Source organism: Microtus oregoni, unplaced genomic scaffold (assembly GCF_018167655.1).
Source record: "Microtus oregoni isolate MIOR12 unplaced genomic scaffold, Mior012 000018F_ref0000195, whole genome shotgun sequence".
Lineage (NCBI taxonomy): Eukaryota > Metazoa > Chordata > Mammalia > Rodentia > Cricetidae > Microtus > Microtus oregoni.
In genome coordinates this window covers 24,981,067-25,007,690 of record NW_024543077.1, presented here as the reverse complement: position 1 = coordinate 25,007,690, position 26,624 = coordinate 24,981,067, and the positions used below count along the sequence as shown (strand labels likewise).

Sequence of the window (26,624 nt, the reverse complement as noted above, 5' to 3'; positions counted from 1 at the left end):
TGAGAAGCCTGTAAAATCAGGAAACAAGACAAGTCACAGAGAAGCAGAGACTTGAGTGAGCACCATGGACCTGGGGAGAGCATAGAAGAACAGGAGAGGTTGTAGGCTGGTAGCCACGGATGAGAGCTGACTCTGTCTTGGCAAAGGATAACCCAGATAATGCAATGGCTGGAGCTAGAAGTTGTCTATGGGACTCATGTCCCTACATTCACTGCCCTGTCCCTTTCTTTATAGCCTAGGAGAGAGGCAGGGGCTGCACCCAAATGCTGGATGCATAAGTACGCACGTTTCTTTTTCTTCAGTGGTCTCTTAAGTGCTTTTGGTCGCTTCTCTTCCTTTGTGCCTTCCTTACAAGTGACTTTGTTCTTCATCTCCTCTGCAAGTGAATATTCATGACCCAAGACAAAAAGGTCATGAGGACAATGAGAGATTAGTTCACAGAGGGCATCAGCTACGCCAGCCTGGCTATTGAGGGGCCCCATAGACTATGGCGTACACCAACTTTGACTTATTAATCCATTTATATTTGTAATGGCGGAGTGAAGAATGGATAACTTAGCTTAAATATTAGGTCAGTGCTCAACGTAGATGGCGCTCTTTCTCATTTAAGATTCACTTCACTGCCGAGGACGACCTTGAACTCCTGACCCTCTTGCCTTTACCTCCATGTGAAGGATTACTAGTTTGCACCGCTATGCCTGGCTTCTTTAACAAGTCTTCAAAAGGAAACTATCTTTTGTTTCCTTCCAACTCCAGCTGGGATGGTGCTTTTTCCCTCATGCAGGTGAAGGTCATATTGTATCGAACATCGGGATAATGACACAGGAGGAAGAAAAGTCCCCAGATAATCCAGAGCCACAAACCAGACACACTGGAGTTTATCTGCAGTGCTACAGGAAAGAGTATAAGTCTCCTCGTCCTTGGAGCAGTCTCATGCTTCCGTCTCTCTGTTCCCACAATGTACTCTGCCCCCTCACTAATACACGGTGACAGTCTTTCCCTAGATACTTATCTGGTACCAGGATGTGCTGAGTTCTGAATAGATGTTACATCACTTTGCCCCATGGCAATCTTCTGTAATGGGTGTACAAGTGAATGTCAAAAGGTTAAGGGTCTTGCACAAGACTGCATGGCTGTGTGGGGTAGGAGGTTTGGAATGAGGCCCTAATTTTCCTAGGCTGACCATTCGCTATTGGATAGCAGTTGGTGTGCTCTTCTCTGGGGAGACTGTTTCTACTGCACTCAGCATTCCTTAGTTGCCTGGAGTGCTTTGTGTAGGGGTGAGGCCTCCGGGGCTTTCTCTCATCCACCTTAGTGTGTCTATTGCTGTTGCCCTTGAATTCAGCCCATGTTTAGGCAGCAATGTTGCTGAAATTTTCTGGGTGTAGTTTCTGATTTTTTTTTATCAGACCAGAAACACACACATATCAGTAACATGAAATAGACTGAGTGGGGTATATTTAGGAATATATACATATATGTATATGACAACACTCAATGAAGAGGCCATGACTTTGAACAGAAAGGAGGGATATATGGGAGATTTTGGAGGGAAGAATGGGAAAAGGGAAAATGCTGTAACTGTCTTAAACTCTCAAAAAGAAAAAAATAAAAGAAGCCGGGCGGTGGTGGCACACGCCTTTAATCCCAGCACTCAGGAGGCAGAGGCAGGCAGATCTCTGAGAGTTCGAGGCCAGCCTGGTCTACAAGAGCTAGTTCCAGGACAGGCTCCAAAAGCTACAGAGAAACCCTGTCTCGAAAAAACCAAATAAATAAATAAATAAATAAATAAAATAAAAGAAACAGCAACAACAATAACATTCTTTTAGTAGCAAGCAGTCCCTTGTTGTCTCTTTCTTCTTTTTTAATTATTTTCTTGAAAATTTCTTATATGACTGTGTTATTTACATCATCGTAGTGATACTTCATTGTATTTTAATAAATAAAGCTTGCCTGAAGATCAGGAAGCAAAACAGCTACCCTGGCCAGCCTTATAGACCAGGCAGGGGTGATACACACATTTAATCCCAGTTGCCACACTAGTTGCCATAGAAACCGAGTGGTAATGGTACACACCTTTAATCCCAGCTCTAGAGAGGAATATAAAATGGGAGGAGACAGCTCTTACAGTCTCATTCTGAGATTCCTGGAGGTAGATAGCCATTTTGGATTGGGGTCAAGGTAAGGGCCAGTGGCTGACTGTTTCGGTTTTCTGACCTTCAGGTTGAGCCCCAATATCTGCCTTAGGTTTTTAATAATCATGCTACACATCATATTCATTCCTCCCGTTCCCTTCCATTCCTCTCATGTCCCTCTACCCTCACTCTTGACTTCATGGCCCCTTTGCCTTTGATTATATGTAATATATATAGAATCATGTGCTGCATGTATGATATATATGATGTATATCTCCTACTTAGTCCATTTAGTGTTCTCATGCACATGTCCTTAGGGATGAACACTTGAGGTGTGCCTATGTCCCTTCCTAACAGACTTCTCAGAGGACTTCAATACCCAGGGCTGTCCTGTGACCACCTCTAGCAGTTGGACATTCTAGGATGGCGAGAACATTAACTAGGGTTCAGTGCAGGGCAAATCAATGGAATGGCTCAATAGCAGCTTCTGTTATGAGGGCTTCCCCTACCCCTCCAGAGACACAGCTCCTGAAATGGACTTCTCTCTTCCTTTTCATGCCTTTGCCTAGGTGAGAAGCCTGGGACTGAGCCAGAGGAGGTGAAGCTTCAGCATGCCAGCAAGCAGATTGTACAGAACGCCATCCTGCGAGCCATGCAGCAAGTCTCCCAGGAGAGCCTGCGGAGGGAAGGCAGACCCGGTGACAGCCGGGCCAGGGGCCAGCTGGGAGGGTGCGAGCTGATCAAGAAGCACGAGAAGAAGTAATAGGTGCTGGGTCTGGCTCTTGTCATCTTGGTTTCTGCCTTTTCTGGTAGTGTAGGACGTGCCACCAGATGTTGCCAAGAAGCAAGCCAAAGTGTCATGGATGCCCATCAGTAGGATGAGTTCATGCTAGTCTTGGTGATGAGCTGTGGTTTGCAAACCTGCATTAGGGACTCTTCATATCTGTGGGGAGACTCTGGGAGCAGCTGAGCCAGATGTGGCTCTCACACTGCAGACGTCATTTTGTTACACAACCTATTTTCCTATTTCTTAAAAAAAAAAAAGGATTCTATGTCTTGTTTATTTATGCATTTTTTCCCATGAATTCAACCAGCGGTCTTTATTGCCCTTCTGAGTCACTGAGGGTGGTTCTGTGTTCTTCATAAATATTAAAACACACACTAGAAAGATGAGGGACTGGAGCTTTAGCCCTGTTCAAACAGACACTTGGTGACTTTCCTGCTGAGAGTTCAGGTTCAAGGTCAAACTGCGCAGAGCAGAATCCAGCCCCAGTCCTGTACTAGAGCTTACGTTTATATTTCTCCCAGGAAGGACTGTGTTTATGCCGTGTGAGACCTCAGTCTTTTCTCTGTTCTCTGAGCTGTTTGTTGGCATTTACCTTCTGTGCAGAGATCTGGTGGGGACAGTACGGATATTTCTTCTTAACTCGAGATTAAAAGAGATGGCAGAACCTGCACACATGAGTTTTCTTTGGCAGTCTAAAGGGAACAGCACACACTCTGAGCTTCTAGCTGCTCCCCATCCTGGACTTACCGACCCTTGAAGCTGGAGAGGGCAGTCTCCTTGGCCAGGCTGAGCCCGGTGACGGCTATGCTATCACCCAGCTCTGCATCTTCGCTAGTCCCTTACTGATAGATTTCCCTCTCCCACAAAAAGAATCAGCGTGACTTTTTTCTTTTAACATTCTCAAAATTATAAGGCTGGGAATAAGAACTGGGAAGACATGGGAAACTTTGTTTTTTCTTTTTAATTCTCCGAGGCGTGCGAACGGAATGAGAAGAGTAACATGGCTGCGGGCTGAAGGCATTTGGAGAGACGTGTGTGCACGTGTGCCAACCCAGCCACCTCCATTCATCATGAGAACCTCCTGCTGCTCCCGTGTGGACAGCAGGTGTCTCTCTCGAGTCTTTTAGAGCCTCCTTTACTGTGCTTCGTGAAAACTGCTGAGTTGGTGCTACTGGGGACAGAGGAAGACGACAACCTTGGTTAAAACCCTCCAGGCTACAGAGTATCGGTGTCTACACTGGCATTCACTCTAAAAGCCACATATTGCTAGTGACACATCTCCGAAATTCAAATCTGCCCTACTATGTGCGGCCGGGGATACTACAGATAACAATAAATGAAAAAAAAATTACCTTCACCACATTAGACTATATTTGATGATGCACAGGTGGAACAAATTCATCCTGGGAGAGAATTCACGAGGGAAAAAAGAGAGGGTTAAATTTTAGATATTGTTTATTCATCAATTTTTTTTTAAAAGCAGAACTCATGGCAATTAAAGAACGAACTTAAGTCAACCTAAAATCATATGGCTGAATTTATGGCAGTCTCATAGCATGGGCAACGGGAATAAGTGTATTTGGAGAAATTTTTCATATGTGCCCACAAATAAGAAACACACCCCGTGCCTGTAGTTTGCAGGTGGCCTGACCCTGTGTCTCTGCTAAGACATCCGACTCTGCCCAACCTTGCTTTACTGTCAAATGGCAGAAACATAAATACGTTACCTTTCTTCTCTGGCGTGTATGTACTAATAAACAAGGGATCTGGGAAATATTATTGATTTCTGTATCTAAATACTATTTATAAATAAATTATATCTAGCTTTGAAACATGTATCAATGTAAAGCAGTTTTCTATACGTTCTTTTTGACTCATATTACATTTGACTCTTACCTGCATAAAGCCTTTCCAGGGAAATGTATCTTCAAACTCTTCCAGACCACAGGCAAAGTGCCAACTGTTTAATGTCCCTTTACCTTGACTAAGGAGAGCTTTGACTATAGAAAAGGAGCGTACTTATTATATTTTGTTTCAGATAGGATTTCACTGTGTAGCCCTGGCTGTCCTAGAACTATATAGACCAGGCTGGCCTCTAACTCACAGACATCCCCCTGCCTCTGCCTCCTGAATGCTGGGATTAAAGGTGTGCATCACAATGCAAGAAATGAACTAAGAAGCAGAGAGAGAGGTAAGGAGATCTGGCCTGTCAAGTGTTTATTACGATTTTCCTGAAGTGGAAAGTCAGAAGCAAGGAATAGTGACACCGAGTGCTGAGATGTGAAGCGGAGTGACCAGCACCTTTAGGAGTATGCGGATCATGAAGAATCTATGGCGATCCCGTCATAAGAACAATGTGACTGTTGTACTCTTGGAGTCGCCCTCAGTCCAGTGATAAGGCTATCGGGTTTCACAAGTGGGTGCGGAGTTTCTCACCATTCACAAGTGGGTGCGGAGTTTCTCACCACACAACCTGCTGCGAGTTTTTTCTTGGTTACTGTCATAAGCCAGTACTCGGCTCTGTTTTCAGAATTGGGGGAACATTTACTTAATGTCTTTTATGACCTTGATTCACTGCAAGGTAAAGCTCACGTGAGTTTCCCAGCTCTGTGTGTTCAGCTGTTCATGCCTGGCTTGCCTATCTCCAGGAGAGAACTAAAGAAAGGGATCCTTCCATGTGGCTTTGCTTTTCTGTAACCCTCTCTTCAGTACAAACACCATTGCAAAGAGACACAGAACAACTCGCTGGCTTCCTGGGCTTTAGTCTTCATTACCTCCCCACTTCTTTAAGTCATCAGTTGCTTAGCCTTTTCATTATGGGATTTTATTATAGGTTACTAATAAATTAAGGAGATATTTTAAAATCATTGAATTCGTGCCATTCAGTGAACAAGCGCCTGGCTGTTTTTCAAGGTGATTTTATGACCTCTGTAATAAAATAATAATGAAGGGAGCTACATATTTTCCATTGGAATAGTTATTACAGGAAACGAAATCCCCAACAAAGGGTAACTCCTTTAGCACTTGTAGTGTCTACACAGATGGAGAGAACTGGTATGTGATCAAATTCCTACCGTAAGAGAAGGCGGCAATAGAAACAATGTCTCCTCTCTTGAGCTGAACCATACTATTCACACGGAAACAGGAAACAGTAGAGGGTAAAATCATACCAGAGGACAGGAAGTGCACCCATTGTTCTGCCATTTGTTAGAAAACATCAGTTTGTACACAGTGCCCCAAGCCCGATGTGAAGACATTGGGGGTGGTGTTGCCTTTTGTTCTTGGTAGAGTGCAATACAGAAAAGATTGTTGGGAGGAAATATGTGAGGCAGGAGAGACAACCTTCAGACAAGACTGGCAAACTCATCTAACAAAAAGAAAAAAAAATGAAAGAAAAGAGAAGGACATATGCATATTTCTAAAGTACATGATATGCTAGGAAATATATGCCAAAATTATTAATGGCCATACTACCAGAGTATAAGAAGAATTCTTAAAACTTGTGAGCTGAGAGCAAGTCACTCAAGGACCAATTTCCATACTGAAATCAGGTTTCTTCAGAATGATGTTCAATGCCCCAACACAAGTGTGAAAGGCAATCAAAGAAGAAGGACAGGATAAGGGTCAGCTGTCATTCACAGAAAGGATGTCGCTTTACAATAAAAACAAGCATGGAAGGTCTTAGTGGTCACCTGTGCTCATGATCCTCTGGGCAAACAAATTTCTCACTCTGAATTTGAGCTGACAAAAGATAAGTGAAAAGAAACCTGTAAGGAATGGTGTGATGGTTTGAATAGGTATGGCCTCCGTAGGCTCCTGTGTTTGAATACTTGGCCCATAGAGAGTGGCACTATTAGGAGGTATGGCCTGATTGGAGTAGATGCAGCCTTGTTGGAGGAAGTCTGTCACTATGAGGACAGGCTTTGAAGTCTCATATGCTCAAGTTCCGCCCAGTGTGAGTGAGACATATCCTCCTTCTCTCAACTCCTTTTCCAGCACCATGTCTGCCTGCATGCAGTCTCACCATGGCAATAATGGACTAAACCTCTGAGACTGAAAGTCGGCTCCAATGAAATGTTTTTCTTCCTTTCTAAAAGTTGCTGTGGTTATGGTGTCTCTTCACAGCAGGAGAAACCCTGAGTAGGACAAATGGAGAGGGTGTGTGGACAGGGTGAGTGCTCCTACCAGTACAAAGTGGACAGAAGAGAGTTGTGACCATTCCATCACAAAGGAAAAATGCACATTGGCATGTCTTATCGGCATGGCAGGATTACTAACAAAACCCAGGACACAGGTAAGGGAAATGACGTCATGGTAATGATTTCACCTGCTAAAGAAAGGATTTATATGGCTTCAACTAGAATGATCTAGTTCGTAAATAAAAGAGTTCCAATGTTTACTAGTTTTTCTAGTTCCTTCTTAGCTGTAGAGCAATGCATCAGAAAATAATAGAACAGGAGAGAGTTATGCAAAAGTCATTCTTTTGGCTTCCACCTTCTCTTTTTACCTTTCCAATAAATTCAGAAGAAATTGAGTATAATGTCCAGGTAGCAAGAAGTCTCTGTCAATTCTAGAGTTCTGGAAGTAGCCTACAATGCACTTCCTGTTTTCTTAGGTAATATTATACCCTTCTGGAATCTTTGATGGAGTTGAAGCATTTATAGCTATGTTTTCCTTAGTTATGATAAGATATAAAGTAGATGTAAATACTGTAACTATAATTCTTGCCTGTCTTGTTATATGTAGTTTTACTATGTTAAAGTTAAAACCTTTCTTTTCATTTAAGCAGAAAAGAGGGGAGGGGGTGATGTGGGATTCCCCTCTGTATGCTGTGAATAGCACTGGTAAATAAAGAAACTGCCTTGGCCTGTTGATAGGGCAGAACTTAGGTAGGTGGGAAAAACTAAACTGAATGCTGGGAGAAAGAAGGCAGAGTCAGAGAGAAGCCATGTTGCCCAGCCAAAGACAGATGCCACAACTTTAGCTGGTAAACCACAGTCATGTAGTGATACGCAGAATAATAGAGATGGGTTAAATTAATATGTAAGAGCTAGCCAGTAAGAAGCTAGGGCTAATCGGCCAAGCAGTGATTTAATTTAGTTTCTGTGTGATTATTTTGGGAGTTTGGGTGGCCAGGAAATGAACAAGTGGCTTCCTACAACGGACTTTAATCATGCCTTTTGCCAGGAGAAGAATCCTTTGATGAACAGAATGAATTTTGTTGGATATGATGGCCAATGGTACCTTTGCAGAGGAAAATATTTCTTTTGACGATTAGAATGAGGCCGAAGGTTGTTCACAGTTTAAGTAATGAGAGAGAAAAGAATGTTCTATTCTTATACTATTCTTCAGTGTTGAAAGCAGTTGCTCGTGTTGTAAGACTTTAAGACAATCCTAAAGCTAGTTTTGATAATTCTGAATCCTCTCAGCCTCTGTGCCATAGTGCTTCCCCTCCTCCCCTGGGAACCAAGGACCTAACAGCTACACTCGCATGTACTCAGTTCCTGAACAATTACCCATATATGTATGTTTTGGTTCGGTCCCCTGGGAAACGGGGTCAAAATGACCTCTTACCTCATCTGATCTGGCAACAGCTCTCCAGTCAATTATTGGTAATAGCCCTTTCAAATAAGCCAATCAGAATAGTCAAAGAACAACCCCCCTTGCTTCTGTGGCCCCTTTAAAAGTAGACTGTACCAGCTATTCGGGGTCCCTCAGCTTCCCGAATGCTGGGGGACCCTGTCGTGACAGAATTAATAAAATCCTCATGCTTTTGCATTGGCTGTGGTGTGTGAGATGGTCTCTGGGGGCGACTCCTTCTCGGTGTTTGGAAGCCAGAGTCCAACAGTGTGGCCTATGCCTTTTTTCCAGCTGAGTTTTTATTTAACTGAATACGTACCAAGTTTTTATTTAACTGAATGGAACGTAGGCTATGCTCCTGGTGTCTTGTGATTAAAGAATTGTTCCCTTGCATACGCTCACATGAACAATTCACTAATTGAGTTATTTGTGTGATGACACTCTTGAAATCCATCCATATGTCCTCAAACATACCCTTTCTCTATGCACAGATGGCGTCCTGCTGCAAAGGCTGTCGATTTGTCCTGCGGGTTTTTCTACCTATAGCTGTGTTCTCAGCCCACATAAGGGGCCAGCTGGAAATACAAGAGAGGCCCCAGGCATTGGTGAATGGGAGCTGGGGCATAAACACCTTGGCTTTCCTAGCCTCAGGTGGACCAACTCAGAAGTCATCTCCTGGCTTCCCAGCAGTTCTAGCAACTGTTTTCTAGTGGAGGCCAGATGTGTATAAACCTTTATTTCTCCTTCTCTTGTCTCTCCTGCTTTCTTTTGGTCAAATCAACCAACCATATTTACTCCAATTCTGTCTCACCATCTACTTCAAAGGAGCCCACACTGAGGGTCCCTTGTTTCCATCAAAGAAAGCTGAAACTATTTATGGTTTGTGCCTCCATGCATGGAAATGGGAGGAGCCTTTCTCCACAGCCAATCAGTGCCAGTCAAATATAGAGCAGTGGCTTGTCATTCACAGCATGGTTAAGAGGTCTGATGTATGGTACCTTTCAATTTTATCACAGATGTCTTTGTTATCTCAGGATTAATTGATTTGGCTCTGTTTTCTAAGCTGGCTAATTGATAGACATTGGAACCACACAGACATCAAATAAACAGACATTGGAGGCTGCTTTCCTAAGGAAAGGTGGCAAAGGGACAAGTGCCAGGTCACATGATTTACAAATCTAAATAAAAGATACCAGTGCAAAGAAATCACATTTTAGGAGCAATAATTCCATCAGTGTCCTTCTTGCTGAAATGGAATATTTGTGACGAAAATCCTAGGGCAGAGACAGCCCTTCATTTATTAGGTTGCCTTTGAGATGTTGAGAAGTTTCTCCATTATAGGCCTATAGATTTATTTTTCAAGTCTACAGAGTTTGGAAAAAAAGATAGGATGGATAGATTCAAGAGCACAGGACTCTGAGAGACAAGGATCTGTCTTCAGTTTCAGGCTTACTTGCTACCAATATCCTGTGCTCCTGATTGACATTCACAATGTTAACAGATCAGTGTCTCTCTTTTTAGGTTATTTGTTAACTAGACAGAAACTAGAGACAGATGGGAGGAGGGAACTGCAGCTGAAGGCCTGATTCCATCAGAGGGGTCCTTGGTCATGCCTATGGGATGTTTTCTTCACCAGTGACTAACATGAGAGGGATCATCCCACTGTGGAGTGTGTAACTGTTGGGCAGATGGTCCTTGGTTGTATATGAATACCAGCTGAGCAAGCCATAGAAAGCATGTCAGTAAACGGTAGTCTTCTGCAGTCTCCGCTTTGGTTTCTGCCTGGATGAAGAACAATAGCTCCTAAGCCAAAGGAAGCCTTTCTTTCCCAAGTTCGCTTGTTTTATCAGAGCAACAGAACGCAAACTAGGATTCTCTCTTTCCCATTGCACTGGTGTAAGTGTATTTGAATACAGCCAAGGGTTAGCGCCAAGGGAGTTAACGCTGGGATCCAAACTGGCCGAGATTAAGCTGCTTTCTCTGTCTAAAGGTAAATAATCTTGTGTGTTCCATTTTTTTTTTTTTGCAGAGGCTTTAGCAAGTTTTGCAACTTGATACTTTTTTTTTGTGAGTATAACCTACATATCCACTACCCCAGAAAGATTATTTTTTAGCTTCCTCCAACAGTGGTGGGACTTATGTAATTACAGAACAGCTTTACTCATTGTGAAATTCACATGACTAGAATCGCAGTGTCTACTCTTTTCTGCTCAATGAGAGATCTCATCTTGGCTTTGAAACTGTGGTAATATGTTGTCCATATTGTATGAATATATGGCTACTTATTTGTCCACTCTAACAAGAAATATTGAGGTACCCCAATCTTGATTATCACAAATATAGCTATTTATAAATATTCTTTTATTTATTTATTATGTATACAGTATTCTGTCTGCTTGTATGACTGCAGGCCAGAAGAGGGCACCATACATCATTACAGATGGTTGTGAGCCACCATGTGGTTGCTGGGAATTGAACTCTGGACCTTTGGAAGAGCAGGCAATGCTCTTAACCACTGAACCATCTCTCTAGCCCTATAAATATTCTTATATACATCTTTGGTCAGGTATATGACATTTCCCTTGGGTAGGTTTTCAGGGACCCAATTTCAGGGGCACAGTGCTTGTATGCATTTAATTTTTAGCACCCCGCTGAAGGTGTTTCCAATGTGGTAGTACTAATTTATCTTCCCACTATTATAACCTTGTGGTTAAGAGCACTACCTGCTCTTCCAAAGGTCCTGAGTTCAATTCCTAGCAACCACATGGTGGCTTAAAACCTTCTGTAATGAGATCTGGTGCCCTCTTGAGGAAGAGACCTGGTCAGTCATCCTCATCAACTTAGACCATGAAATCCAACATGGACAAGTTCAACAGAACTGCCATATACAGATTGTCTTGCATGCTTCAGCATCGCCAGGATATATATATTTTTTTATTTTTCACTATTATCAAATGGAGTTTTTTTCCCCCCTCAGTTCCTAAATGAAAGAATTTAACTGAGAAACAATTTAAGCACAAGTTGACTTAGCAAAGAAAACTCCACGTTCCAGAGAAGGTTCCGTGTGGACAAGACTCAAGGGGAGAGAATAGCCAATGGGATCTGAGTTGTGGAATTTTAAGTTTTTTTTTAATGGTCCCCTTCAATGTTGTGACAGTTTTGCTGACACTCCACCCTTGGGCATCGTCTTTGTTTCAGCCCACTCCACTGGGCATACTCCGCAGTTAGGATGTTTCTAGGGTTTCTTTCCCTGCTTATCAGGGTGTTTGCTGGTGGACTGTGTGCTCATTTTGGAATGGACGTTGGACCTTAATTTCTGATTTGGTGGAAGAACCTAGCTGCAGCTTTAAGGATGTCAAGCCAAAAGGGTCATTTTAATCACCAGGGGTACAGTTTGTAAGACACAGTTCCTACGACAGAGCTATGGCTTCCTGAGTGCCTCCCGTGGCATTCCCTGCATACTCAGGCAGGGTGTCCTAACTGTCTACGGCACTGTCCAGCCCCCTGCTAATGTCTGCCTAGCTACCTACTCCAATTTTGCTTGTAAACAGCATAAAGTTCTGGTGAATTCCATTCTCCCTTGGCAGTTCCTGGATCCTAGTTCACATGCGCGCTGCCATCCACAGCTCAGCAGACGTCCTTACGGGAAAACCGATTTGGCTTCAGTCATCTTGAGTTCGTCAGTCTGTTCAAACCCTTGCTTGTTTCACTTCCGTTCCGTGTCGGGAGTGAGTGGGCTAACACAGCCGTTCCCTTTCCTTCGTAAGAAATCGCTATGAGAAACCCTGTCTCGAAAACACGCCCTCCCCCCCTCCCCCCCCCCCAATCGCTGAGGAGGAGCCACGCTGGGTCTGTCTTCCAGCCCACCTCGGTCTTACCGTACATACACATCTGCTTTGTTTAAACCACGCTTTCTGTAAATTTTCTACCCGTTTTGAAGTTCCTGCAATAAGAGTGTTGGGATGCATCATCCTCAGAATGCACTATGTGTTGATATTGCCCTAAAACCCAAGTGTAGAGACAACTTCTACTTCGATTTCTTTTAGAACCGTGACATTTGGGGTACTCTACCGATGTTTTCTTCATGAGGCTGTTTTATAGGTTCAAAGTCAGCTAAAGTTATGCTTGAAGTCACAGACACTCGGAATTATTATCAACAGCTCATCTTCCATCTGTTTCCCTCCCTCTTCAAATCCTTCCATGTTTGCTCTTCAACAACCTTTTCCCTGCCTCTGCGGACCTTCTTCCTCACCATCGTCCCCAAACAATTTAGAGCATAACAGTAAAAGGCGGGGAGGGGAGGAGATGAAAAGAAGAAGCGGGGTGAGAGGCTAAGATGATTGCGGAAAGGAGTGTGTTTATGTGTGTAAGCGTGTGTGCTTGCATTCAACTTCCAAATCCAAACACGTAGGCTTAGGTTGAAAGTAGCAAATTATTTAAATCTTGGTTCTAAGTGACAAAGTAAGCCCATTTTGTAACAGTTCCTAAAGATATGAATAATTTATAGAAGGACATCGTAGCTTGATCTCTTCCCAGTGACGGGGCTCTATGGTATCAGGAAAATTAAAAGTAATTTTCTCTAGACACAGATTTCCATCAGCCAGAATTCCAAAGAGAACTTTTCCCTCTTCCCCTCACCTCCAAGAGGCCTTGGACACACTAGGTAAGAGCTCAACGATGGAACAAACCTCCTAGCCCAAGAATTATTTTCCGGAGATGCTTGATAGAGTTCAAGTCCTGCTATTATTATTATTTTTAGGAAATAAGACAAAACCAACATAAAAACAACAGAAAGTCCGCATAACAGAAACACTATTATTTTTACAAGGTGGTTTTCTTTCTGGAGTAGCTTCAGATCCTGATTTGGCTCAAATATTTCTATTTTTTTTTCTGAATTTAGGGTTGAACATTAGAATTCATGTGATCATTAACTGTTATAAATGACTGTGTTGACATTTATACACACTAATTGGATTTGTCACCTCAGGCAAATGAGCATTTGTTGACTGCCTTTGTTTTCATTATTTCCGAGAAAGGGAATTATTACACCGATTCCATCTGCTGTCCATCAGTGTGGTATGGTATTGACGTCAGAATTTTGCTATTGTTAAATTGGGTCCCCCGTGGACTCCCGCGGACTAAGGACCGGGGAGCTGTGTAGATGAATCGCCTTTAATACTAGCTAGACAGAAATGCCAGTTCACTCTCTGGTTTCCCTCTCTGGGGAAGGGCAAGACTGTTATCCACACTAGAAGAAGGCATTTCTGCTGCTTATGCTTTTGATTTGTGCTCTTTACATAACTTCTCATCTTTCCCGCCTGCCTTCTGAGTGTGTGTTATCTTAGGCAAGGTCTTCCTCTACCAGGTTCAGGAAAGGGGGAGCCATCAAAAGCCTGTCCCCATACAAAAGGAAGAAAGACGAGCCCAGTTCTACTTTTCCCCATAAAGCTGAACACAGTCTTTTAGAAGACACATCTTTTGGTTAAAGATCTAGATTTAGATTACCCTTTGCTCTTGGTCCATTAAAACATCTTTAGAGCAGGCGGAAGTGTGTCGAGCTCCCTCTAGGGGTAAGAGAGTGTCATGCATGCTACTTTGAGGGATTTGTTCACAGAAATCCGCATGCTTAGAAAAGTTCAAGGCACCACATAGAGTAAACAAGGCCGATTTGTTACTGGAGTTTTGAAAGCGGAAGGCAGGTACTAACAGCCCTAGCAGGATAGGGTAACCCCCACTTCTCGCCACACCTATTAAAGACACAAGGAATTACAGAAAGCAGAAAGAGAGAGGTATCGGTTGTGGCTATACTGGGAGAGGAACAGATGAACCTAAGAGCTACTTCGGTGAACTGACATGAACCTTATGTTTAAACAGAACACAGAAGGTGTGCTCTGTTAGCTTTCCTGGTCAATGTGTGGCCCCCCTCACACTGAGTGGTGTGATCCGGGCTGCAATCATTTTTGGTAAGTTGTTAAACTGGTAATTTGTCAATGAGGTGCAACCCAACACTCAGAAAAACTGTCCACATCTGGAGGTGAGGATGTCTGTCCCGGGAGTTTCCGTCTTCTTGGAATTCGGCTGAAGAGAAAGGTTAAGGATTGTGACCTCTGCACCTTTGAGGACTTGCGGACACAAAGTAAAGGCGGGGCTCTCATCCTATTCTTACTCACCCGAGAGTGAGGTGTTAACGCTTTTGAGCAAAAGCTGCTTCTGGAAAGAGTGCCTGTTGGCCTTGAAGGCGTGTGAAGATGAAGACACTCGTGCAAACGCAAAGATCATAAAAAAGAAAGCAGCAGGCTTACCAAGCTGCAAAACAGAGAAGGAGCACCCCAGTGGTTCCACCGACACAGCAGGACAAAACTACAAAGGCCGCACCGGCTCCGCCTCCACCGACACCAAGGGAGACGTCAGAAAACCGGAGGAAATCGGCGGTTTTGATATGATTTCCTATCAGATTTCAAAACGACATTTTTCACATACAACATTGTAAATGTTAGACTCCCACTTCTGTGGCTCCGTCACTTCTATGCCCTACCTCCCAAATTATTCTCAAGTGACCTAAAAATGCTCACAGTATCTCTGCCTGCCTTCACATCGGTGCGTGTGACCTCACCCTGTTCTCTCCCACTTCATTTCCACCAAGTTTTCCTTCCTTCCTTCCTTCCTTTCTCTCTTTCTTTTTCCTTCTTCTTCTTCTTCTTCTTCTTCTTCTTCTTCTTCTTCTTCTTCTTCTTTTGGTTTTTCGAGACAAGGTTTCTCTGTGGTTTTGGAGCCTGTCCTGGCACTAGCTCTTGTAGACCAGGCTGGTCTCGAACTCACAGAGATCCGCCTGCCTCTGCCTCCCGAGTGCTGGGATTAAGGGCGTGCATCACCACCGCCCGGCTTTTCTTCTTTTTTTAAATTTTGGAAGCCTTTACTTACTTTTAAGTGGTGGAATTTGATGACTTTCAATTGCAATGCAACACTTAAGTGGTATGTGAGTACTAACGTTTGTATTGTCTTAGGGTGTGAAATCCTTATGCTAAAAGTATTCACAGTAGTTCATGCCCCAAGTTAATAGTTAAAAGAACTTTAGGTAAAGTATTGAAAGACCTCCGGAGCGGGGAGACTCACACTCAAGTCTTGGGATAACACGATTCCCCAGAAACTCACGAGAGACCGTCCTTGCTGCAATCACACGAGGTTTATTGACAGGACAGGAACCAGTGCACTGGGGCTGAAACTCATTTCCCACGCAGGAGTAGGGAGTTCGACCCCGAGTAGCTGGGAGAAGGGGTATTTAAGGAAAGAAACCACAACCCAGTAATCCAAAGGGGCGGGGGGAGGGAGGGTGTCATTGGAAAATTCTGAAAATACCAGTGATAATCACAAGGGGGTAACTCCCTGTTTCTCAAGATTCTTCTCAAGATTATAATCTAACTTTATCTTCAGCTAGTTCCTAAAACAGAGTCACTGAACCGGCTAATCTAGATTTTTGGCTCTCCTCTTCCTCTTAGATTTTTGGCTCTATTTTTTTTCTGCTAGAGGAGTCTGGATTTTCCAGGTCTTTCAGTATCAATTTTGTCTCATAAAGGAAACAATCACTTTAATGTATTTTTGGCATTGAAGTCGCTCGTACTCCATTTTCTTCGCAGCCTGTAAGTTAGATGGGTTCTCAGACCTGAGGGTTCCGTTTTACTTCCTTTCTGGTAATGTTGGTTTTCCCTGTATTGCTCCTGACTACCCCACTGCCTCTGCTGTCAGTAAAAATCACCTTCAATGCACTGAAACATTGCCAAGTTACAGAGGAAAAAAAAACGCTGCCAAGCAGAAGCTGAACAGGGTTTGGCTGGAGAGGACCCACTGGGATTTGTAATAAGGTCCATCAAGACAGAAGTCAACTGGAGGCTGAATGAAAATGGGTCTGTTGGGGGCCGAAAAACATACCCAAGACTGGGGCTCTTTATGATGTGCAGGGTGTTTCAGGCCTGTGGATGGAGCTTGCAGCCCTGTCACCACCCCACCTGAGTTTTAAAGTACTCGCTAAGCCGAAGTGGGATTATAGAGGTTCTGCCCTCAGGAGGTCAGTTTGAAGAGATGAAGTTTTGGAAAACAGGGCAAATATTATTAGAAAAGTGGAATGAGTTTAATATGTCTGAACACTGCCGTTATGGCCTAAGACTTTGGTTAACTTAGAGGTATCTTTCCTTCTCCCACGAGGCCCTACTTCCTTCCATCTTCTCCTTCTGTCTTCCCTCTCCTTCAGCTTTGTAGTATCACATCAATAGTAACAGCAGTTATAACAAAAGCTGCTAAGAAATCCACAAAGGTCGTGACCTGGAGACGTTTGCTTGTCCCACATTGAGTACCTGATAGACCTTTGACTCATTCAATGTTTCACATTTCCTATATACCACACCCTGGTTTCTTTTCTATAGTAACCAGTCAAGTCCCCGGTTGTCTGTCTAGAGCAGCGCAGGTCGCTCAAGTTCTCCCTTTGCAAACTAAAGGCCAACTTACTGACTCCAAGTCATTCTTTCAGCAGAAAGGAAGACCAGAGCGGAAGAAAAGCTCACTGCAGCTGCAAATTGTAGCTTGTGGCCATGGTTCAGGGTGGGGCTGCGTGAGTGTGAAGGGGCCCAAGTGGAGCCCACAGACTTTATTCATAGCAAGCTGAATGTAGCGATATCTGGGGGAAAAAGCCGAGGTGCTTCTGAAATGCTCTGCAAATGCAGAGGCAGAAAGGAAGAGGAGGGGAGTTCTCTTTTCGAGTAGGGCCCGAGCTTTGGATTTCCTTAGACACCTTGGTTAGAGTCCGGAGTACTGAGAGGAGTAGCTGTGGAAGGAAAAGAGAAGCAGAAATGTTGGTATTTGCAGGATGCATCCACACAGAAGCATCATAAATACCAGCTGGGTGTAAGAACTCTTGATCGGTGCTTCAAGTCGTCTCGTTAAAAGCTCTTGTGTACACAATTGCCCTTTAAATGCATCTTGGGGGATAGGTCTAGTTATAGGCTAGAAGGGTGCACCTGTTGGTTATTTGTGTCATTTGTTCGTATTGTGTCTGTGGCACATCTCAGTGTTCCATTCAAATATGGGACAAAGGCCTTTTTCTTATTAAGGATGTGAGATTGGCTAACTGAATTGTAGAGGGATCACTGACTGACTGTTCCTTGCCCGCTTCCTGCTTCTTTCTGTAAGTCAGTTAGCATACGATTAAATTTGATGCATATTGTTGCCCATCAGATCTTACAAGCCCAGAATAGCAACGAATAGGAAAATACACTTAACTGAAGCCAGCACTGCTTTGAGAATTAGTTTGAAAATGAATCTTGTTTGGGTCATTTAATATATAAATTCCACAGTTTGAGAAGTAATGAAAGCTTAAAGCTGTTTCTGTGTTTCTTTGATTGAAAATGTCCCACCCCATTTATAAACTGTGTGCTCTAACTACTCAACATTCATTTCAAAGGTTTATAGTAGACCTGCTCTAACCATGAAATACCAATATCGGGAGCCTTTTTAGACAATGTTCTCAGAATTCTACAATATTCAAGAACATGCTGCATTCAGTCGGGTTGGAAATGATCCTTCAGCCAATAAAGCTGCAAGACTGCACACGGCGGTCCACTCCTGGAAACTGACAGTGTGCTTACAATGCGCATGCACCCTGAGATAACAACACATCACTCTTTGTTGAACTGACAGGATCCCCGATATATCTTACCACATATGAATATGTATACAGTTGTTATGGCCTAGTTTTAGAGAACACATGATTACTGCTGGTGATTATCTTTTTATGAACACATTCACAAATCCTCTCTATAATACTTCTAAGATATTTTTAATCAAATCCCTTAGTCTAACTTTAAACAACTCTGCAGTTCCTTGACTCCTAAAATTTGTTTTGGCTTTCCAAATATTCAGTGGTTTAAAAGTACATATCCAAGGCCACATGACATAATCTGGTTTGGATATTTAAATATTTTAAATATACTCTTATACTTTACATATCTTGGTTCATTTGTCCTCTTAGCCTTTGTTTGCTCCTTGCAATTTTTAGTTGTAAAAGAAACAAGGTGGAACATTGTTTTATGCTTAGATCAATGTGGTGATACATAGCAACATTTATGATGTGTAAGTTAATTTAATATGTGTGTTTATATTAGCCTTTTAAGCTTTAGAAAACACATTAAAAATTTAAAGATGTGTTTATAATGTGCCCATCGCTTTAGTTAGCTTTGTGCTAGTATAGCAGAGTCCTGAGCCAATGAGCATTTCCAGGGGGGGAAAGTATAAGCCAAATAAATTCTGGGTTCCTTACTTAGGAATGACCAGGACCTGGAATGCCTGTCAAGCAAAACTGCTTTTCATTATGACCAAGGAAAGAAAAAAAAAGAAAGAAAGAAAGAAAAGGAAAGGAAAAAAAAAAGAAAAATAAAGACCGAAAGGTCTGGGGTGCAGTGCTCCCTGCAAGCGCACGCCTCTAATGACATAAAGGCCTCCCATTAGGCCCCACCTCCCAGTAGCAAGACACTGGGGATGCAGGATTTACCACATGTATGATTATCAAACACATAAGACCCAAATTATAACACCACAATTTGACTTTAACCCTGCAGCATTTCTAGATTTTTTTGTCTTGAAAAGTTATCATATACATTGGATTCATTTTTGATCAGTTTAATGTACTTCCATTCTTACTACCTATCCTGAATAGTTTTATGTCAACTTGACACAAGCTAGAGTCATCAGAGAGGCAGAGCTGCATCTGAGGACATGCCTCCATAAGATCAGGCTGTAGGCAAGCCTGTAGAGCATTTTCTTAATTACTGACTGAGGGTGGAGGGCCCTGCCCATTGTGAGCGGTTTCATCCCTGGGCTAGCAGTCCTTGGGTCTAAAGAAAACAGACAGAGCAAGTCATGGCTAACAAGCCAGTAAGCAGCTCTTCTTCAAGGTCTCTGCATCAGCTCCTGCCTTCAGGTTCCTGCCTTGCTGTGTTCCTGCCGGGACTTCCTCCAGTGATGAACAGTGATGCGGAAAGCATAAGCCAATAAACCCTTTCCTCCCCCAGTTGTCTTGGTCTTGGTGTTTCATCATAGCAATTGTCACCTAAGACAAGTTGGTACAAAGGACAGTGGAGTATTCCTGTGACAGACCTGGCCGTGTTTTGGGGAAGATTGTAGAAGAACTTTAGAAGTGTGGGCTGGAAAAAACCATTGAATGTTGAGGTCTCAGTGGGATGTTCTGTAGGGGCCTAGAAGATAAGAATGTTTAGATCAGTGCAGATGGTGGAGGCCTGGCTTGTGAAGTTGGAGAGAGAAGTTTAAAAATTTTTAATCAGGGCCATTTGCTATTTTGAATTAAGATTCTGCCGTTCTGGTCAGCCTTGATTAATAAAAGATTGGCAAGACTGAAGTGAAGCCTTTGTATGACTGGAACATTTGATGCTGGGAGCTGGGGCCGAGTTATTGGCAGTGATTAAGAAGAGACGGGCCTTGTTGAAGTCCAATCTTCTGAGAAGTGTTTCCTGAGAATGCAGAGAAGCTGTGTTCTAGAGGCATCCACCATTGTACCTTGTGCTGGCAGCTGGACTTTGATGGAGGAAGGTCATTGGTTAAAAAATAAAGAAACTGCTTGGCCCTCATAGGTTAAAACATAGGTGGGAGGAGTAAACAGAACAGAATGCTGGGGGAAAGAGGAAGTGAGCTCAGAGGCCATGCTCTCCTCTCCCGGGCAGACGCATGAAGCTCAGACCCAGGATGGACGTAGGCTAGAATCTTCCCGGTAAGTGCACCTTGGGGTGCTACACACATTATTAGAAATGGGCTAGTCCAGGTGCAAGAGTTAGCCGAGAAGAGGCTAGATATAATGGGGAAAGGAGTGTTTAAGTGAATACAATTTGTGTGTTGTTATTTCGGGGCATAAGCTAGCCAGGTGGCCAGGAGTTAGGGCGGCAGGAACACAGCCCGCAGCTCCCTCACCAGAATGGCTGCCCAAAGTGTGGACAACTGAGTCCACAGAAAGCCTGAGAAAGCTTGGGAAAGAATAGAGTAAAGCATGTTTTCTTGGTAGCAGCAATTTCTCTGGTCTGCTCTGCTTGCCAGAGGCAAGCAAGCGCTCTCATCTAAGAGAGGCTTCCTGCCTCAGCTTTAGCTGCAAAACCCTGCAGCTCTTAAGAGATCCTGTTATGAAACACTTAAACGGTATTGATGAAAAGCTGAACGCATGCTTTTTGGTTTTCAGCCATAACAGGAAAAAGGCTGAGCCATTTTAAAATGCTGGCTTTGTGGGCTGTCCTGCCAGGGCAAACTTTGACTGTTTGAGGCAGGAGGGCAGGGTACAGAGAGAGGACTTGAGTGTTGTCTGTTGCAGCTCGCTTGCTGGCAAGGACCTTGAAATGCCATAGAGTTGTGGCTATAAACATGGCTACAGCCACTGGTACCTCCGCCATGAGGCTGAAAGCTAAAGAATGGGCTGGATCCAGCCGTCAAAGCCACAGCTTTAGTCCTACTGAGATTGCTTGGTAAATTATAGACTCATGTGGTCAGAAAAAGAGAGGGAGATACAGTAAAGAGAGATTAAAAAAATTAAATGATTTACAGTGTGTTAAAAATAAATGCAGGCTAAAAGTTAAAGTTCTTAAAGTAAAAAACAAAAAAAAAGGAAGAAAGAGAGTAGTTGGGTCTGGTAGGACACATCTTTAATCCCAACACTTGGGAGGCAGAGGGAGATTGACCTCTGTGAGTTCAAGGTGTGGTAGCATACACCTTTAATCCCAATGCCTGGGAGGCAGAGACAGGCAGATCTCTGAGAGTTCAAGGACAGCCTGGTCTACAGAGTTATTCCAGGTCAAAGATACAGAGAACCTGTCTCAAAAAGCAAAAAATAAAAGTAAAAATAAACAAAATAGAAGTTAAAAATAAAGCTGCACAAAGATGGAAGATACACAGAGAATCTTGATAGTGTATGCTATTATGCTTTCTTTGAATTGTTTGAATGCTGAGGAAAGAGCAACAGCTACTAAAAGATATTTGTTTATAAATGATGCTGAACTAATCCAACATAGATATTTTGAAAATGCCTTGACTTTGAAATTTGGATCTAAGGACATGATGCTTTGGAAAGGAGTTTCTTATTTTGTTTTCACAGAGGATGAGACTCCGTTCATTTCTTCTATTCCGATATGGTATGATGGACCACGCCCTCCTGAAGGGTTGCTGTGAACATCTTCAAAAAATTACTTCACTCAATTGACAACTGAGATGAAACTAGCACACAGGTTATACCGTGAAAGACCTAATTAACGACACCCCCATTCAGCAGGAAGCAGTTTGGAGAGAAAAAACTGCGCCCATGTTCCCAAATATGGTTTATAAATGTTCTTTTACGTTTAAAGGGGGATATGATATGGATATGAATAATTTGCATTAGTATAGATTTTGCTTTATTGATAGAGATTTAAGGTCAATTTTGTTATATGTATATGTATTTCTGATCTTGATTAAGGTATTGTGATTGTGTAGTTCACTTAAAAATGTAATGTATATAGGTTGTTAATGGATAATCATTAATAATAGTCAAGCTTGTAGTCATGTTAGTTAAGATTTTCTAGATGTACATAGATATATTTTAGATAGGCATTCTTCATATTTTTCAAAGATTATAGAATATGGCATTTTAAATGTTTTAATAACTTAGGGCTTTTCATACCAATGAGACTGTTGGAGTTCGGTTTTGCATTGTTTAGATAGTGACTGTGCCCAGGTTCTTCTTCCTTGAAGAAAGAAAGTGTTTCATTTATTTTCTATTTCATAGGCAGCCACCGTTGAGACTTAAAATTTAAAAAAAGTTTTTTGAGTTTTATAGAGAATTTGGATTTTGAAAGAGACGAGGTATTCTTTTTAAATTTATCATTGCATTTATTTTTTTTTGCCATTATTTCCTTTTTACTTTTATTTTCTTTTTTAAAAGTCTTTTTAAAAATAATTTTATATACCAACCCCAGTTCTCCCTCCTTCCCCTCCTCCCTCTCCCCACACCTTCACTCCGCCCACCTCACCTGCCCCTCAGAGGGGGTGAGGCCTCCCATGGGGAGCCAACGAAGTCGGTCACATCACATTGCAGCAGGACCAGGGCCCTTCCTGCTGCATCGAGGCTGAGCAAGGTTTCCCTCCATGGGGAATGGGCTCCAAAAAGTTAGTTCATGCACTCGGGATAAGTCCTGGAGACCAGGTATGTTTCTTATTAATTTCATGTTTTAAAAACAATCCTCTCATTTGACACACCTATCCCAGTTCCCACTTCCTCCTCTCCTCCCACTCCCCCACCTCCCTCTTACCCCAGTCCCCCATCCACTCCTCAGAGAGGGTAAGACTTCCCATGGGGCGTCAACAAAGTCTGTCTCAACCCTTTGAGGCAGGACAGAGGCTTCCTCTTTATATCTAGACTGAGCAAGGTATCCTTCCAAAAAGAATGGGCTCCAAAATGCTAGTTCAGGGACTAGGGATAAATCCTGAGATGGGTATTTTTAAGCAGACAACTTTTAATGTGTTTTAATTTGTAAGGCTGTGGAACTTTTTTAAGTTTGTACAATGTTTTATGTTGTGGTTTCTCTATTAATGTGCAATCCTTGGGATGAGGAAAAAGAAAAGGTTGTGGTTTAGCAGCAAAGCATTTTTTTTATGTTAAATTGACAATGGGTCAGCTGTTCTGGCTAGTTTCTTGTCAACTTGACACAAACTAGAGGTATCAGAGAGTAGGGAATCTCAATTGAGAAAACACCTCCTTAAGAGTGGGCTGTGTGCAAGCCTGTGGGGCATTTTCTTAATGAGAGATTGATGGGGAGGGCCCAGCCCATTGTGGGTTGTTCCATCCCTGGGCTGGTGGTCCTGGGATCTATAAGAAAGTAGGCTGAGCAAGCCATGTGAGCAATCACTATGCAGCACCCCCTATGGCCTCTGCATCAGCTCCTGCCTCCAGGTTCCTGCCCTGTTTGAGTTCCTGTCCTGACTTCCTTTGACAGCACAGCAATAGAAACCCCAACTGAGACATTACTCAACAAAATCAAAGCTATCTTATTGAAGACAGGAATAGCAGTATAAATAGCAGAAAAGCTGTGAGTGGCCCCCCCAGTGTGAAGATTTCATTCTGTGTGAAACAATGACGCTGGCAAGCCTGAGGAACGCGAAGGTAAAGACCTGAAGTGGGAGAACCGGATCTACAGACCCAGATCTTAACCAGCATTGGTTCGGTATCTACTTGATGCGAGGATAGGAGCTAGAGCACCAGCTCCAGGCAGGGATGAGCAACAGAGAACACGACAGGAATCTCCAGAGCTGACGTCACAGCCTCAGGAAGCTGTTGCTTTCAGACGGACGTGAACACTAAGACTTAAAGAGGGAAGTAGTATTAAAGGGTAGCAGAGCGGGGGTTTTCATTGCTTTGCTTGTTTCTAAAGTTCTGCACCTTCACCCGCGTTGCTGCTGGCTTAGCTTCCTAGTGTCCAGGCAAGCTGCTAACCCTAACTGCCCAGGACGTTTGAATAGAAAGATTGTACCGCTGGGTACTCTTGAGTGAGTATTGATTCAACTGTCACAATGTGAAATTAAGGTTTGGTGTGACATGCCAAGTTCAGAAGGGGTTAATCATAATAATGCGTTAAAGAGGCCTTGATTTAGAAGTGATTAGGACGTGAACAGCGGGAGATGTAAGACATAAGCTTGAATGTGTTCTGAGGAGGTAAATCCGTCTGGATTCCCGCAGGCGTCACTACAGTCTGTGACTTGATTTACCTGCAGTTAACGGTATCCTTGACCCTTAGGACAATTCAGGTGGCAACATTGTACCAAAATTTGCTGCGGGGGGGGGGGGGGGGGGGTGAGGGAGGGGGAAATGGAAAGGTTGGAGTAAAGGCGCTCATGGCTCAGGGAGACGTGTGCCATGTCTGATGACTTGGTATTCACAAATGTATTTTTTTCTTCTTACCCAAGTATGTATTATTCTGCTCCGTATTTTCAGCTTCCATTTATCTCATTTATGAAGGAATAACATAACCTAGTTCTCTTATTTATTCATATTATAACCCTTTGTAAAAACTTTGTACTGTTTTTATTACCAAAAGAGTGTTTAAGAGAAGAGTAATAAAAAAAAAAAACCCTAATCACACTGCCTACAGGGAAATACTATGGTTCCTAAGGTCTCACCAAGCCTGTTCATTTGGGGAATTTTTATGTATTTCAAACACATTTATTGGAATGTTGTGTATCTGGCATTTTTGTTTTATTTCCTCACTGTTAGCAGAATATCATAAATATTTCCTCTGTGTGAATAGTCATTCTAATCCAAATCATGCTGAATTTTCCTTAAGGGCTTTCTCATGATTTAATACATCTTATATTAAAGAGTATTTCTGGATCTCAGACTAATATGGATTTACAAGTGGATGCCACTCTCTCTCTGAATCACAGGAATTAAGTTTCTCCCTGTCCAGACATTCCCAGGTCTGATGACTTTCTCAGCAGTGCTCAGAGCTTTCTGCCATAAATCTGGGACCGGAGGACACTGTGAGTGAGCGTTTTGATCCAGAAGGAAGAGAAACTAGGGAAGAACAGAGAGAAAAGGTTCAGGGGACTCCTGAGAGTGACTCACTTCTCCAAGTTGACACTAGATGGCGCCCTAGATGTTAAGAAGAAAATTCCAGGTGAGTCTTGGAACTGGACGCCCTCCAGTTTTTCCCTTTTAAAAAATTTTATTTACGTACTTTTAAATTTTATTTTCCATTCCAACCACAGCTCCAGAGAAGCTAGGCAACAAGGAAGACCCTAAGAGAGACACCTCAATCACCCTGGGAAGGAGAATTAGATAAAGTCTCTTTGGTAAACTGGGGTGGGGGGGAGGGGATGGAGGGGGTCACTAAATGGGAGGGGTTGGGAGATGAGACATTCAGATTTTTCAGTGACGATCACTTAAATTTTTCCTGCATTGTGAGTTTTCTCCAATTACATGAGTTGGTAGACACACACTTTGACTGGGTTAAATATAATAGTACATTTCTACCTCCTTTTATTTTATTTTTTGCCTACTTGGGGAAAAATACCCCAAATGTTAGTTTTTATTTTCTTTCTCTAATCTGTTAGTCTGAGACAAAAGCCAAAATGAAAACCCCACAGAACATGCAAATCATCTGTTCAAGCCACTATCTGAAAGTCACGAACAGTAAGTAGTCCCCAGGAGTGTTGATTTGGTTGTAACTTGGTCCACAAACAGACGCAATACCCTCTACTTTTCTAATAAGCCATCAAGTGTGGGACACGCTTACCTGGTCCCTACGTGCCAGTGGCGTGTAGGGCCGCACCCAGACCTGTCCTGGCCACCATCACTGTGTTATAAAGTGCCATGCGCCAGTGTGTGCTTGTGTTGTTAGTCGTGGTCACAGAGCGTGCTCAGATCAGGACTTTAAGGTCCAGCTGCATGCCACATAGGTAGACATTGTTATGATTTCAGCCACAATAAGGCTGACACATCCGAGTTCTAGGGCCATGCATGTGCGGACAAGCCCTTAGGCAGAAGTGCTAATGCCATCATCCACGTATGACTCAGCTAAGCCCTTGCGCATGTGTGAGCCCTGTGGTCTGCGTATGATGTAGTCACGTCAACCCCCTGTGCGCATGCGCTAAGCAGCTTTTAAAAGCTGGACTGCGCCCCCTCCCCTGCTCTGAACACAGACTTCCCCAGGCCTGTACACGCCCCCTCTAATATAATAAACTCCTAAGTGGGTTTGTTGAGTGTTCCTTGTTTCCTTCTCACTCGCTCCAGGTAATTTCAGATCTATGGTATAGGCTTTGGTTCTTCAGACAAATAAAAACAACGTGAAATCAGGAAAAGCTCAAGAGGAAATGGTCGGATCAAGAGACACAGTGAACTCACGCTGCCCGCTGCTGCCAATGTAAGATGACTTAGCATCCTACCCATGGTCAACTCTTTTCATAAGTGGGAAGAGTGTGTTAATGCAACGCTAAACTAAGACTGTAAATACCTTAGCCAGCATTATACCTGCTTAGTATCAAACGTTATGCACGGTGAATAATTTTATAAGTTATGACTTCTTTGAGAGGCAACATAGTGGGTTTGCTTACAT

At 43.0% G+C, this 26,624-nt stretch overlaps 1 protein-coding gene across 1 annotated transcript in view; it reads left to right on the top strand.

The window, feature by feature from the left end:
• Positions 1-2,898, top strand: part of LOC121459131 (A-kinase anchor protein inhibitor 1-like) — a 58,311-nt gene extending 55,413 nt beyond the window's left edge. Inside the window, exon 2 of the mRNA XM_041668659.1 lies at positions 2,705-2,898. Coding sequence (XP_041524593.1) covers positions 2,705-2,898 — 194 coding nt within the window. The remainder of the gene's footprint in view (positions 1-2,704) is intronic.
• Positions 2,899-26,624: the final 23,726 nt, after the last annotated feature.